Source organism: Miniopterus natalensis, chromosome 2, assembly GCF_054644295.1.
Source record: "Miniopterus natalensis isolate mMinNat1 chromosome 2, mMinNat1.hap1, whole genome shotgun sequence".
In the NCBI taxonomy this organism is placed as follows: domain Eukaryota; kingdom Metazoa; phylum Chordata; class Mammalia; order Chiroptera; family Miniopteridae; genus Miniopterus; species Miniopterus natalensis.
Window position 1 is genome coordinate 82675058 of NC_142082.1, and position 14075 is coordinate 82689132.

A 14075-nucleotide genomic window follows, 5' to 3' on the forward strand; every position below is an offset into this window, starting at 1 on the left:
CCTTAGTGATTTGGATACTTTTTATTTCTTTTCCTTGCCTAATTACTCTGGCTAGGACTTCCAGTAAATACCTTGTTAAAAAATGGTTCGAATGGGCCATCTTTGTCTTATTCATGATCTTAGAGAAAAAGCTTTCAGTTTTTGACCATTGAGTATGATGTTAGTTGGGAACTTGTCATATATGGCCTTTATTATGTTGAGTTACATCCCTTCTAACCCAAGTTTGTTGAGTTTTTATCATGAAAGGATGTTCAATTTTTGCATTTTGCTTTGCATTTCTTTTGAGATGATTGTATGTTTTTATCCTTTATTTTGATAATGTAGTGTGTCACACTGAATGATTTGAGGATGCTGAACTATCCTTGCATCCCTAGAATGAATCCTACTCTATCATGGTGTATGACAATTTTTACATCTATATTCAGTAGGGATATGGGCCTGTAATTTTATTTTCTTGTAGTGTCCTTGTCTGGCTACAGGATCAGGGTAATATGCGACTCATAAAAAGAGTTTGGAAGTGTTCCCTTCTCTTCTATTTTTTGGAAAAGTTTGAGAAGAGTTGGTATTAGTTTTTCTTTAACTGTTTGGTAGAATATACCAGAGAAGCCATCTGGCCCTGAGCTTTTATTTGTTGGAATAGTTTTGACTGTTGATTCAATCTCCTTGCTAGTAATTAGTCCTTCAGATTTTCTGTTTCTTCATGATTCAATCTTGGTAGGTTATATGTTTCTAGAAAAATGTATTCATTTCTCTGGGATATCCAATTTGTTGGTACATAATTTTTCATAATCTCTCATGGCCTTTTGTATTTCTGTGGTACCAGTTGTAATGTCTCCTTTCATTTGTAATTTTATTTGAGTCCTCCCACTCTTTTTCTTGCTAAATCTAGATAATGGCTTGTTTATTTTGTTTATCTCTTAAAAAAACAAAACAGCTCTTAGTTTTACTAATCTTTTCTATTGTCTTTTTAGTCTCTATTTCAGTTATTTCCACTCTGATCTGTGTTATTTCCTTCCTTCTGCTAACTTTGGGCTTAGTTTTCTTTTTTTTCTTTTTCTAGATTTTGAGGTGTAAAGTTAGGTTGTTTATATTAGATACCGCTTTTTTTTTTAATGTAGGCAATTATGGGTATAAACTTCCCTCTTAGAACTGCTTTTGCAGCATCCCAAAGGTTTGGGTATGTTTTTCTTCCATTTTTGTTTGTTTCATTATTTAAAATTTCTTCTTTTGATTTCTTTTTGACCCATTGGTTGTTCAGGAGCGTGTTAATGTCCAATATTTTTTAATTTTCCAGTTTTTGTCCTATTATTGATTTCTACTATCATGCCACTGTCATTAGCAGACCCTTGGTGCAATTTCAGTCTTTTTAAATTTGCTAAGACTTGTTTTGTGACCTATCCTATGATTTATGCTGAAGCATTTTCCACGTGTGCTTGAGAATACCTGTTTTGCTGCTGTTGGATAGAATGTTCTGTGTATGTTTGTTATGTTCATTTGATCATAAGTATCATTCAAGTCTAATGTTTTGTGGTTGGTTTCCTGTCTGGATGATCTATCCATTGTTGAAGATGGGGTATTGAATTTGGCTACTATTATTGTATGGTTGTCTATTTCACAATTCATATCTGGTTAGGATTTGCTCAGTATATTTAGGTGCTCTGATGTTGGGTGCATATATAGTATTTGCCACTGTAGTATCGTCTTTTTTTTAATCCTCACCCAAGGATATTTTTGAAGAGAGTGGAAGGGAGGGAGGTAAAGGGGAGAGAGCGGGAGAGAGAGAAACATCTATGTAAGAGAGACACATCCATTGGTTGTCTTCTGCACGCGCCCCGACTGGTACTGAAGATTGAACCTGCAACCCAGGCACGTGGCCTTGACTGGGAATCCAGTCCATGACCCTTTGGTCCACAGGCCAACACTCTAACCACTGAATCACACAGGTCAGGGCACGACTATAATATCTCCTTGATAAATTGACTCCTTTATCATTATATAATGACCTTACTTCTGTCTTGTTACCTTTTTGGCTCAAAGTCTATTTTTTGTTTTCCATTTGCATGAAATGTCTTTTTCCATCCCTTCACTTTGAGCTTTTGTCCTTATAACTGAATTCAGTCTCTTGTAGGCAACATATAATTGGGTTGTTGTTTTTTTTAATTTATCCAGCCACTTTATGTGTTTTGATTGGAGATTTTAGTCTGTTTACATTTAGAGTGATTATTGATAAGTATGTTCTTCCTGTTGCTATTTTGTTCATTGCTTTCTAGTTGTTTCAGTATCCCTCTTCTTTGAGCAATGTATTAAGACACCTTGCTGACTGGTCATGAGTATCCACGTGTTTCCATGTCTGAACCTTGCTGACCTGTCACGCCAGAAAAGTAGCCTGCCGCTGGGGCGAGTTCTGGCTTGAAATAGCTGGTCAGCAAGGTGTTTAACATGAGTTGCCTGATTCTGTCTTGTTCCTAAAGAGGTCTTCCTTGCTCTCCTGGGTGCATTTTTGACCATAGAGTTCTTCATATTCTATGAAAGTCCTCATTACTTGATCGTGGGTTCCTTTAGAATGAATAGGAATGTGCCTTTTGAGATGTTACAGGCAAAGGGGAAAGCAGTGTTAAGGAACTTTGATAGGAAGATAAAAGCCAGCATGTCTTAGGTCCAGTTCCCTGCTTGTTGCTTTTTTATATTATCATCTCATTTAATTAGATTAATATTACCTATCCATATTACATCTAATAAATGCATTTCCATTTGAATCATTTACATATTTGCTGTGCTAATAGATTAGCTTTGATAGGCACAATCTCACATTTCCAGGGTTTTTATTTTTGTTTTGTAAAGCTTTTTTCCCCCCAATACCCATATATAAAAGAAAATCGACAATTGAGATTGGCATACTGAGGCACACCCCTGGTTAATACTTTATGCATCATTAGCAGTGAGTTTGATGTTCCTGTTAATTGCCTGGTGAAATTTGGTCAGTTGGTTAGGAATGATTTTAAGACTGGGTCCAATCTCCTTAAAATAGACCATAATTCTACCGTTAACATAGGAAATATTTTCTGGTTGTCATTAGGATGTTATAAAATTCTCATCATGGCATGATTAGAAATTACTCTGATTTCTTTGGTAATATGGAGGATTTGTGCCTGATACCTATTTTTACATTATTGGAGAGCAGTGTTAACATTTTAACTTACTCTTATTATTATACTTAGTATTAGTATTATTATACTTAAGCTATCTTCTTGCTGGCTGTCAACTATAGGCCACCTCCAGGTCCCAGAAGACTCCCCCAGGTCCCCAGCAATGTCAACATCTGAATTTATAATACTTACTCTTATCATCACTTGAATAAGGACTTTCCTTTTTAGCTGTAAACGTAGCTATGTGGTATGTTTTGATATGTGTTTAAGCTGATGGAAATTAAGTTGTAAGCTGTAGGTATCAAATATAAACACACAAATGTGGCTGAGGAATTTGAAATCAAAATGATTATAATTTTCACATTTGTAGGAAGCAGTAGGTCACATAATTAGATACTTTAGGATGTGCAATATGCAGTAGCAAGAAAGCATGGGCTTTGAATGTTAAAAAGATACCATGAATCCTGTCTCCTACTTGTGGATCCATGCGATTTTCGGTTGGAGTGCAGGAAAAGTTGCTGTAACAAAGACTTCCAATATACAATTACTTAAATAAAATTAAGGATTTTTTCTTCTGCCCAATAAGGCAAAGTTGAGTAGATAGGGCTGTTGGGCTGGCAGCTCCTCAGCATATGGCTTTTATCTTTGAGTCCAATGTGGTGGTTCCAGTTTTCACTGTTTCAAGGCTAGCAGGAAGGGGGTAAGAGGATGTGGAAAGTGATCATCTTTCTTTTGAAGGACTTCGTACACATTACCTCCACTCCCATCTGCTTAAATGTGTAGTTGTATAACCACACTGAGCCTCAAGGAAGCCTGGACGACCACATCTGCCAAAATGACCACAAGCCTTGCTCAAATTTAGTAGAGGAATGGTGTGATTCTTTTTCTAAGAGGAAGAAGAGGGAAATGAGGAGGGGCTACTTAACAATCTCTGCCAGTAGCCTTGACCAAATTACTCTTTTTTTAGTCTATTTGTAAAATATTAGCTGTTAAAATGTTTATGAAATACTTGTAAAAATATCTTACAAGATTTTCATGAAGTCACCGGGTATACGTTTAATAAATATAGGCATCCCTCCCATATTTTCAGGGATTTATTTCACTTAATACTATTTCTGAACACAACTCTCATTTTTTAAAATAGATAATGGTATTAGTTTTCTATTGCTGTGTAACAAATCACTACAAACTTGGTGACATAAAGCAATGTGGATCAGCAGGCAGAGACTGCTCAGCTGCATCCTTATGCTTGTGGTTCCCACGAGGCATTCAAGGTGTCTGCCAGGCCCTGGTCTCATCTGAGGGCTTGGCTGCTTCACCCAGGTTGTAGGCAGAACTTGGCAGTTGGCATAGCTTGGCAGTTGTGGGACTGAGGGCCCCAACTTCTGTTGGATGTCAATACAGAACACCCCTGTCTCCTGGAGGCCACCTCCATGTCTCTGCCAGGCGGGCTTTCCAAACATGGCCACTGGCTTGCTCAGGCTACCAAAGAGGTTCCTAGAGTGAGTCTGCTAGCCAGATAGAGACATTGTGTATAACATAACTAGTCATGGAGGTGCTATCCCTTCACCTTTGCCATACTCTATTGGTTAGAAGCAAGGCACAGGTCCTACCCACAGACAAGGGGAGGGGATTTCACAAGGCGCAAATGGGAAGACAAGATCGTAGGAACCACCTGAGAGTGTGTCCACCATAATAGCTGTGTTACATTTAAAACCACTTTGTATTCAAAATTGAGAATTCCTGTTTGTTTGTCAGTTGTTTCATGGGTTTTGCTAAAATATAATAGGACTTTTACCAAATTAGAAATAATAGTCTATATTAATTCATGGAATAAATACAGGGTGTCCCCAAAAAAATGTATATACAGTTTAACAGCTGATAGCTCAATTTTGAAAATGAAATGTATTCTAATAAACACTGCCTTTATAATTATTCAGAGTGTGTATATACATTTTTGGGGCACACCCTATATACATACATTAAGAGAGAATATGAACATAAGGCCAGTAGGAGAATATCTGCTTCTACTGTCCATTATGGTTCATTGTTAAACACTTTTGAATGCCATAAATTTGGTATCATAAGAGATACTTCACAATCAGCAGTATTGTACATGGAAAATTTGAAAAGTCAAAATGGTCTGCCCACATAGACTAGCTCAGGAATTTGCTTTTTTTTCTATATTGCTGTCATTTAGTTATCCTAATTATAAGAGGTACACATTGAACAAAAGGCCTTTATGAGCTTGTACGGTACAGCTAGCCCATGGAGCTTGAAGGAGATTGAAATCACATACTAGGAAGCACTACACAGATCCTGTACATAGTCCAGACCTGGAGACCTGGTGACAGAACTAGCCTCAAATTCTATACCAGCAATCAAGCAATGTAGTCAAAGAATTCTTTTTAGAAAACTGTTAATAGTCACTCTGAGATCCAAAAGCTGTGTTTAGCACTGTAATAGTCTCTTGTTTGTGATACGGATATTATTCCTGAACTTATCTCACTCAAAAGTCTATCTTTCAGAAACATTTAGCATCTCTGTGAAAAAAATTCTTTAGTGTTCATATATCCATCGTTCCAGCAATCTCTCATTCTATCCACCCATCCATCCATTCAGCAGACAGCTGTTGAATTCCTGTTGTGCTCCAGGTACTGTGCAGAGTCTAGACGTGCACAAAGCATTGTGGTCCTTGCTCTTAAAGAAATTTCAGTTCAGTACGACAAAACACCAAGGAAGCAATGGGTGTCATTTATGTTCTCATGCAGCTTGTAATGTTCCACTGATAAGATTGTTTTAAAATAAATTTTCGCTAAATGCATTTATATACTTATAGCTAGAAATGAAGAATGGATGTGCTACTTGGGAGTATAATTAAGACAAATGGTTATTGAATCATTCAGCATTTAACATGTAGTTAATGAGTGCTTATTCTGCACTAGTCCGTCTTCTAGGTTCAAAACTGAAATAGATACAACAGTACCCCCGTATCTGTGATCTCACTTTTTGTAGTTTCAGTTAGCTGTGGCCAAATGCGTTCCAAAATAGTAAATGAAAAATTCCTGAAGTAAACAATTTATAAGTTTTAAATTGTGCACCATTCTGAGTAGCATGATGAAATCTCTTGCCACTCTACTCTGTCCCACCCAGGACATGAATCATCCCTTCGTCCACTGTGTCCACTCTTGTATATACTACCAGCCCGTTAATCACTTAGTAGCCGTCTTGCTTATTAGATCAGCTGTCAAGATATCACTATGCTTGTGTTCAAAGAACTCTTATTTTACTTAATAATGGCCCCCAAATCATTCACATAACTTTGATTATAATATATTGTTATTATTGTTCTATTTTATTATTAGTTATTGTTATGACTCTCTTTCTGTGCCTAATTTATAAATTAAACTTTGACATAGGTATGTTTGTATAGGAATAAAACATAGTAGATACAGGGTTTGGTACTATTTGCGGTTTTAGGAACCCACAGGGAGCATGGGAACATATCACCCACAGATACGGGGGGACATCTGTGGCAAATAACCATCCACTTCGCTACCTTTCCATTCCTGGCTCTGTCTGTGCTTTGGCTGGAGGAAAATTGTGTGGTTGGAAAAGGGCTGTAGCAAATATGAATCATCAACAGGCCTCACCTGTCTGAGTTCTAAAGCGAGTTACCGTCTCCATGGAGCTCCTACCATGCTGCTTCGCCTGCTCCACGTTTTTGTTTTTTATAGGGGATCACTGAGATTATCTAACTCAAGGAAAGTTTTTAATAGCTGTGCCTCAGAATAGTGTTAGAATTGGGAAATCTACACCTCTAGTCGGAATAAGAGAAACTGCAGAAGTGCTTGAACCCTGTTTTTGAGTTCACATCCACACATCACACCCTGAAGGAGGAGTGAGACCTTCTGTCTACCTGGTAAATGTCCCCTAGGAAAAAGGAAACTTCAACTTAAAAGGAAGAGGATATAATAATTCCAAAGCTTAGAATGACATTTTGTCTTTAATTTTTCCTGACTCATGAGTGAAATGGCAACAAGAACTTGATATTAGGTTGTATTAGCAGGAATTTAGCCATTTGTGGTCAAACAGCAGTGCAACTATAGGTCGTAGTCTGTCATAAATTTACAAACCACTGAGGCAAGGTACAGTTTATTCAGCATGTCTCGAGGTATGGAAGGAGGGTGGTATGGGACTCAACCCTGCAATGAAAGAACAAGACACAGCGAGGTGGGTATCATACCAGAATATCTGTATCCAGGTCGGGACGACAGTGTAAGGCAGGCACTGTGGCAGTTCAGGAAACTGCATTGCACAAATCCTGATGTCTCTTTCTACACTTCTGAAAGGTCTTATTTTATGACTCTACGTGGGAGCTCAGTTACGAGTTGTTGAAACTAAGGAACTTAGAAATTTCTTAGCTCAAATCAAATGCCACTATTGAGGGAGGTCTGCTTTCAAGAAAAAATGAAACTGTATTCAGTTTGAATCTAAAAATTAAACTCAGCTCACTACAGCAAAGGCTGCCAAACTTGTTCTGGCAGATCACCAAGAAGAAAAAGTTTCAAAGACAGAGCCCCTTAACTATGTGCTACCAGCCTTGAGGCTTTCACCCTAAGAGAGACTTGTATCATCAACAGCATGAGACCCAGTTTCGGTGGAATATCATGTTAAAACAGCCTGCTATATTCCATTACAGAAGATACAATCACACTCCGGTGGCTTTATATCAAAAAGATCACCAGTAGTGCATTAAGATTCCAGCAAAACACAAAAGCTGACATAGATCCCTTTTTTAAATAAGACAATATACTGTGTATAGGTTATAATTGAAGTCCAAGAGACCCAACCCTTGGACTAAAAATTTAGTCATTCAAAGTTTGTTTGTAACAGAATCTGATACATAAGATGGTCCTTGGCTATTTGACTTCAGTTTAATTACTACTTGCGTACAAACACGGTATAAAGCCTGTCTCACCACTCCCCTTGCTCTCCACTGCCTCCTGAGGGTACTCTTTGACAGGAGAGTGTGCAGTCACATTCTCTGAGTCAGGGCAAGGCCACTGTTGAGCTTCAAGCTCTTCAGCCCCACCAGTCTTCATGTTTTCAAGGTGTTGTGTGGTGGTGGCACCTGTGCTTAGGGTGAATTAGAAAGGATCCTGGTCCAGTACTGTAACTGACCCAAAATAGCTGCCATGTGAGCACACCCTCCCAGCACTGTGGCCCCAGGGAGTCAGAGACCACACTTCTGCTTGCAGCTCCCCCATGATAGGGTCTCACCTCCACAGAGGGCACAGTGTGATACAGGACAAGGAGGAGGGGGCACGTCTCTTTCCTTCGAGGACACAACTGGCAAGGTGCCCCACCTTACTTCGAATTATATCCTTTTGTAAAAAGGGGATAGTGGATATGAGGATATTGTTCATCTCTGCCCTGATACCCTCATGCTCTTACATTAGTCTGAGTGTTCCAGCATGCCTTCATTTATAAGAGCTCCTTTGCCTGATCCAGACAAACACTTGTCTAAAAGTGTGGGACACACTTAGGAACTAGCACTAGGACTTCTTTATTAAAGTCACTGTGTAGTGGGTGTAGGACTCAGAATATTTTCTAAAAATTGCCATACCACTGTGATTAAGGGACCATCTATGTTTTGTTAATATTTGTTCCTGAATAATTTAGGTAGCATTTGCTTGTCTAGTTTATAGATTTGTGGTGAGAATTATACTTTATACTTTATTTTCTGGGGAGTTAAAAGAATTATTAGGTATTATTATCTCAGTTAAAAAAAACTAAGCTTCAGTTTATTTTTTGAAAAGTTTGAATGTCAGATAAAGCATTCATTGGAAGACAAGTGGATTATTGTGCATCAGATTTGTTTCAGAAAAGTAAAAATTTTAAAGTCATATGTGTTTTAAGGATAGTGTTTGTAACTAGCTTTTGTTGTAATCGTGTTGCCTGGAATGCATGTGCTGTGGTAGCTTATGCATTTGCACTTGGATAGCCCTCTTCCTACTAACCAATCAGAATGTAGATATTTTCAGCTTTTAGGTATAGAGAAAGAACAGCATTCATAGGAAAATAATTTTCCAGTGAAGAGTATCCTTGCATGAAAACTCATGTGGCCTTTCTTTATAATAACTACATTATTATTCTCAAAAAGAATGAGTGCACTCCGTGCCAGACCTGAAATTTCCTCTGTGCTGCTGACGACCAGGCATTCCAGACAGACTGGAGTCGGTGTGCAAGTCAGCCGTGCTCCATTATCACCATTCCTGCCACCGCAACGAGGCTGTCCTCTACATTTCTGTCACTGAAATGAATGCCAGCAGTGACAAACATGCAAAACAACTAGGTGTCAGGTTTGGTTTCCTCAAGGCCTCTCTCCTTGGCTTGCAGACGGCCTCTGCCTTGCTGTGTCCTCATACGGCCTTTTCTCTTCGTGCACCCTTCCCTCGTATCTCTCCCCTTCTGACACCAGTCCTATTGGATTAGTGCCCACCCTAACACTTTCATTTTAACTTAATCAGCACTTTAAAGGCCCCTTTTCCAAACACAGTTACATTCTGAGGCACTGGGGTTAGGGCTTGAACGTAAGAATTTTGAGGAGCCACAGTCCAGCTCATAACTGTATAAAACGTGAAAAAAAATATTAATATTGTGAGTGACATGGCCCTCTAGGGTGAAATTTAAATGAAAACATTTGCAGATTTCCATATGTGTTTTCATTGTGTTCTTATGCATAATATCTGAAAATACAGAGACTTAATTGTTTCTGGTGCTGTGTTTCTGTTTTGGCAGGCCTGGCAGCTGCGATTCAGTCACCTTGTGGGCTATGGTGCCAAATATTACTCTTACCTGATGTCTAGGGCAGTAGCTTCCATGGTTTGGAAGGAATGTTTCCTACAGGATCCTTTTAACAGGTAATAAGGCGGGTAGGGCATAAAATGTTCCCCTCAACTTCAGTAATCCCCCACCCCACTAGATCTAAAGTCAGGCTCTGAGAACCTCGGCCACCCAGAACACAGCCCAAACCTGGTAGGAAACTGAAGCTCCCTGAGGCAGGCTCATCACTCAGCCCAAACCTCTCTCAGGCCCTTTCAGCAGGAGCCTCCCTCTTGCTTCCAGAGACAGAGCCTGGTCCTGGACTTCCACCTCATTGTGCAGCACCGTGTGGCTATGACCGGCTGGTGATGGCCTGATGCCCAGCCCTCGTGCCCGCAGGTACCCTTTGTGTGAAGACTTTGTGCTTCTGCACAAAATGGGCCCAGACTGCTTTGTCTTCATCCTTTCCTGTAGGTTTTCTTAGTTTTCCGGCCTCTCCTGTTGTCAATACCCTGTTGCTGTCAGTACTTCCACTTACTTTGACAGGTGTCCTTATTTTCAGCACGAGCATCTGAAGTTTCTCTCATGAGGAACACCTCATTTCTTCTTTATTGCCTAACAAAGAACTTGTTACTTTCTTCATTTGGGAGTAGCACCACTAGAAACTTTGGTTATTCACCTTAGCATCCAGTTTGTTCTAGAAAGTTCACCCTCTTCCTGACTTTGGGGCATTTTTCCTTCCCCTTGAAAGACAGTGGCAGTCCAAAAAATGGGGAACTGCTCCATCTGCGGCCACTTAGACAGTGTGGGTACCTGCCCAGCATGGCTTTCCACGGCCCTGCCTCATAGATATCCTCATGGGATAGTCAATGGTTCAGAAGACACAGCCTGCAGCTCTCTGTCTAGAAGGCTATAGGGACATGTCTGTGTGGAGACTCCCGGCCTCTCCCAGAGCATAGTTCCTCAGATTGGCCAGTGGGTGTGGCAAGCTTTAATATGTCCACAAGGAAATTTCAGCTAGGGACAAGGATGCCCACCCCTTCCCCACAACAGAGGCAGGACAGAGGGGCTGTGGGGGGAGGGAGAGCAGGGCCTGGGAGCATGTCACAAGGCTCCTGTTTGGGTGGAGAGGCACAGGAGAGCTCCCATTTCTCCCTGATTGGACCTCCTTCTGACACCAGGAAGTCAAGTTCTGGTTCCATGAGTCCTTAGAAGGAGCTGCCTTTGAAAGCAGACCACTAATTATGATCAGGTCTGATAGTCATTGAAAGCATTTTTGTTCAAGGCTTCATAGTTAACAAGGTGGAGTAAGATTATAACCTAGGTCTTCTAATTCCTAGTCCCTTCTCTTTCCCCACTTCCTGCACACACCCTCAGCTTTTCATACAGTTTGACATAGGTTTGGATTTTCTCAGCAGTTAATAATCACATTCTGTTCCAAATCTTTTGAACTTGAATCTGATGTAATAGAATTTTTAAATTTTTACAGCTTGGTACCCACATGTTATTTTGTCTTCAGTCCTTTACACCTGCAGACATTTGGTCTGCTTTTCAGATTTTATTATTTTCAAAGGATCTAAAGCCAAAATTGACTACAATAAATAAATTTGGGGAATTACATTTTTTTACTGGAGATTTCTATAAAATAGACAAAATATTATCTTGTTTAAAGGAACTACACTTTACTAGAAAACCACATATTATTAAATACATATATTTCCAAGTATTTATATCTTGTTTATATATGCATTCTTGCCTGGACATGTAGTTGCCATGGTTTTATAGACATGTAAAAGTAAGCTAGTAAAAATACTTATTGGACTAGAAAATTTCTAACCTCTGTCGAAAGATTTTTTTGATCCCACTTTTGAAAAATTAGCAGGCTGGAAGCTGACATCAGGAAGCCAGGCAGGACAGAGCCAAGGCAGGCAGAGAACTGGAGGCCTACGGCAGGACTCTGACTTAGGCCATGTACAGTGGTTGGGAGGGGATGCCAAGCCCCCGAGGCTGGAATCAGGCTCCTCTCAGCTGTTCCATGAGAAAGCCCAGCTCATATGTCCATATTTCCTGCTTCCTGGCACACTTTGCCTTAGCTCTCACTGCAGTGTGTGCTCCAAATTGGTGTTTGATATGAACATGTTTTTGATATGGTAATGCATGTTCACAAAATTGCCTATACATAAAGATGCTACAGACATAGTAAAATGAAACCATCAAAATTTATTTAATTTATGTTATCATAGTCTGTGGTCATTTCCATTAAAAGAATATAATTTTTCATAAAATAACACGAGTAGCATTAAATCGCTTGTCTCCAGATGCCATTAATTTGGAGAATTTCTGTCTATAAAAATTTTTTTTGCCCATCCAGGCGTGGCTCAGCGGTTCAGCATTAACCCAGGATCCAGGCGATCGGGGTTCGATTCCTGGTCAGGGCACATGCCCGGGTTGCGGGCTCGATCCCCAGTCGGGGTGTGCAGGAGGCAGCCGATCAATGACTCTCTCATCATTGATGTTTCTGTCTCTCTCTCTCCCTCTCCTTTTCTCTCTCTGAAATCAATAAAAATATTTTTAAAAAAGAAAATTCTTCTTACCTTCTAGTGTTACAAACAGTATTCCTTATAGAATCCAGCTGACCAAGAGTATCTGCAGATGAAAACGAGCTGTTGGCTCCTTTGTCTTTGCCACCCACACACTCGAGTCAGTTTTCTGTTCCCTTGGCTATTATCCTTAGCCAAGGTCTCCCGGGGTAATTAATTCTCTGTTGCCAGCATTTTTCCCCCTTCACTTTTATTTCAGAATGTTATTTTTCTCTTTGTTACGTGCCATCTCAAGTTCTTTTATGAAAGTGAAAAATGGCATAAATAATTTCAAATCGCACTACTAATCCTAAAAATGATGGAGAAGAAGATATAATCTTACTTAATCTGTAATACAGAAACAAAATAATCCTTTCTATGAAGAGATTGCTTGCTATGAAGCAGCTAAAAATATACTTAGCCTTTTACAGTAAATAAATGGTTTTGCTCATTAGAATAATTTAAAAATTGGAATTCAATTTTTAGAAGCAAGAAAATAAAGAGCTGAATTGTCTCATGGTGGCAGGTTTTCTGAATATGATATCAGTGTGGCTTCTGAGAAACTCAAAACAAGTGTGAATGGGGTGGAATTGGCTGTGTGTTCAGGTGCCTGTAACAGTCTCTCCTCTCCCCAGGGCGATGGGGGAGCGGTACCGAACGGAGATGCTGGCCCACGGTGGGAGCAGGGAGCCCATGCTCATGGTGCAAGGTAAACCAAAATGAGGATTGGAACCTTTTTTTTTTCAGTTTTATGGGTTATTTGTTTTAGTATTAGCACTTTGAGTTATGTTTTTGACCATCTATAATAAAAGCTGTTTCATATTTTCTCAGTATATATTTTTTAAGGAAATGATGCTCCAGCTATGTACTTTTTCAGAGAATCTATTTTATTGTATCCCAAATAACAAATTAGTTTTATTGTATTTCTATTCTAATGTTCATTTCTATTTCATTGTATCCCAAATAACAAATTAATTTTTAGTTACTGTGTTTTATTTAGGTGCCAGGACAAAATTTCAGGCTTTAGCTTTCAAAATGTTACTAACACTCTAATCGTAAATTTGTCATCAATTCTCAGAAAATTTGCCTTTAGATTTTAATACATCACAATGTATTTCTTTAGCCAACAGAACTCATTTATTTCTTATTCCTTTAATTCTTTCTCTGAAAGTTTAAAAAATTAGAACTTAATTAACCATTCTCTGAGGCATCACCATGCTTATTTTCCTATGTAACTCTTTTGGTAATTTTTACATTTAAGTATTTTTACTCAAAATTATTGTAAATGGAAGTGGCCATCATGATTTTTTATATAATGTTCTCACAAATATTTCAAGGAAGATGTGAATATTATTGGATACTTTCAATATATTGACAGTTATATTTACAGTTGATCCCTCTGACTATCTGATAAAAATAGCATTTAGGAAATAACTTCCAGTATTAGGGAAATACTATTTTCAGTGTAATACCTGAGTGGGTAATAATAGTAATGGGTCTGACACGAATGTTTTCTTGCCTA

At 39.0% G+C, this 14075-nt stretch overlaps 1 protein-coding gene across 3 annotated transcripts in view; it reads left to right on the forward strand.

Annotated features, from left to right (window-relative positions):
- MIPEP (mitochondrial intermediate peptidase) overlaps positions 1 to 14075 on the forward strand; it is a 186045-nt gene that overhangs the window by 141119 nt on the left and 30851 nt on the right. For 2 of the 3 annotated variants that reach the window (XM_016199506.2, XM_087814366.1), the window contains 2 exons: positions 9951 to 10072; positions 13189 to 13262. The exons of the other annotated variant lie outside the window; for it this stretch is intronic. In XM_016199506.2, the coding sequence (XP_016054992.2) occupies positions 9951 to 10072; positions 13189 to 13262 (196 nt within the window). The remainder of the gene's footprint in view (positions 1 to 9950; positions 10073 to 13188; positions 13263 to 14075) is intronic. 3 annotated transcript variants of the gene reach the window in all.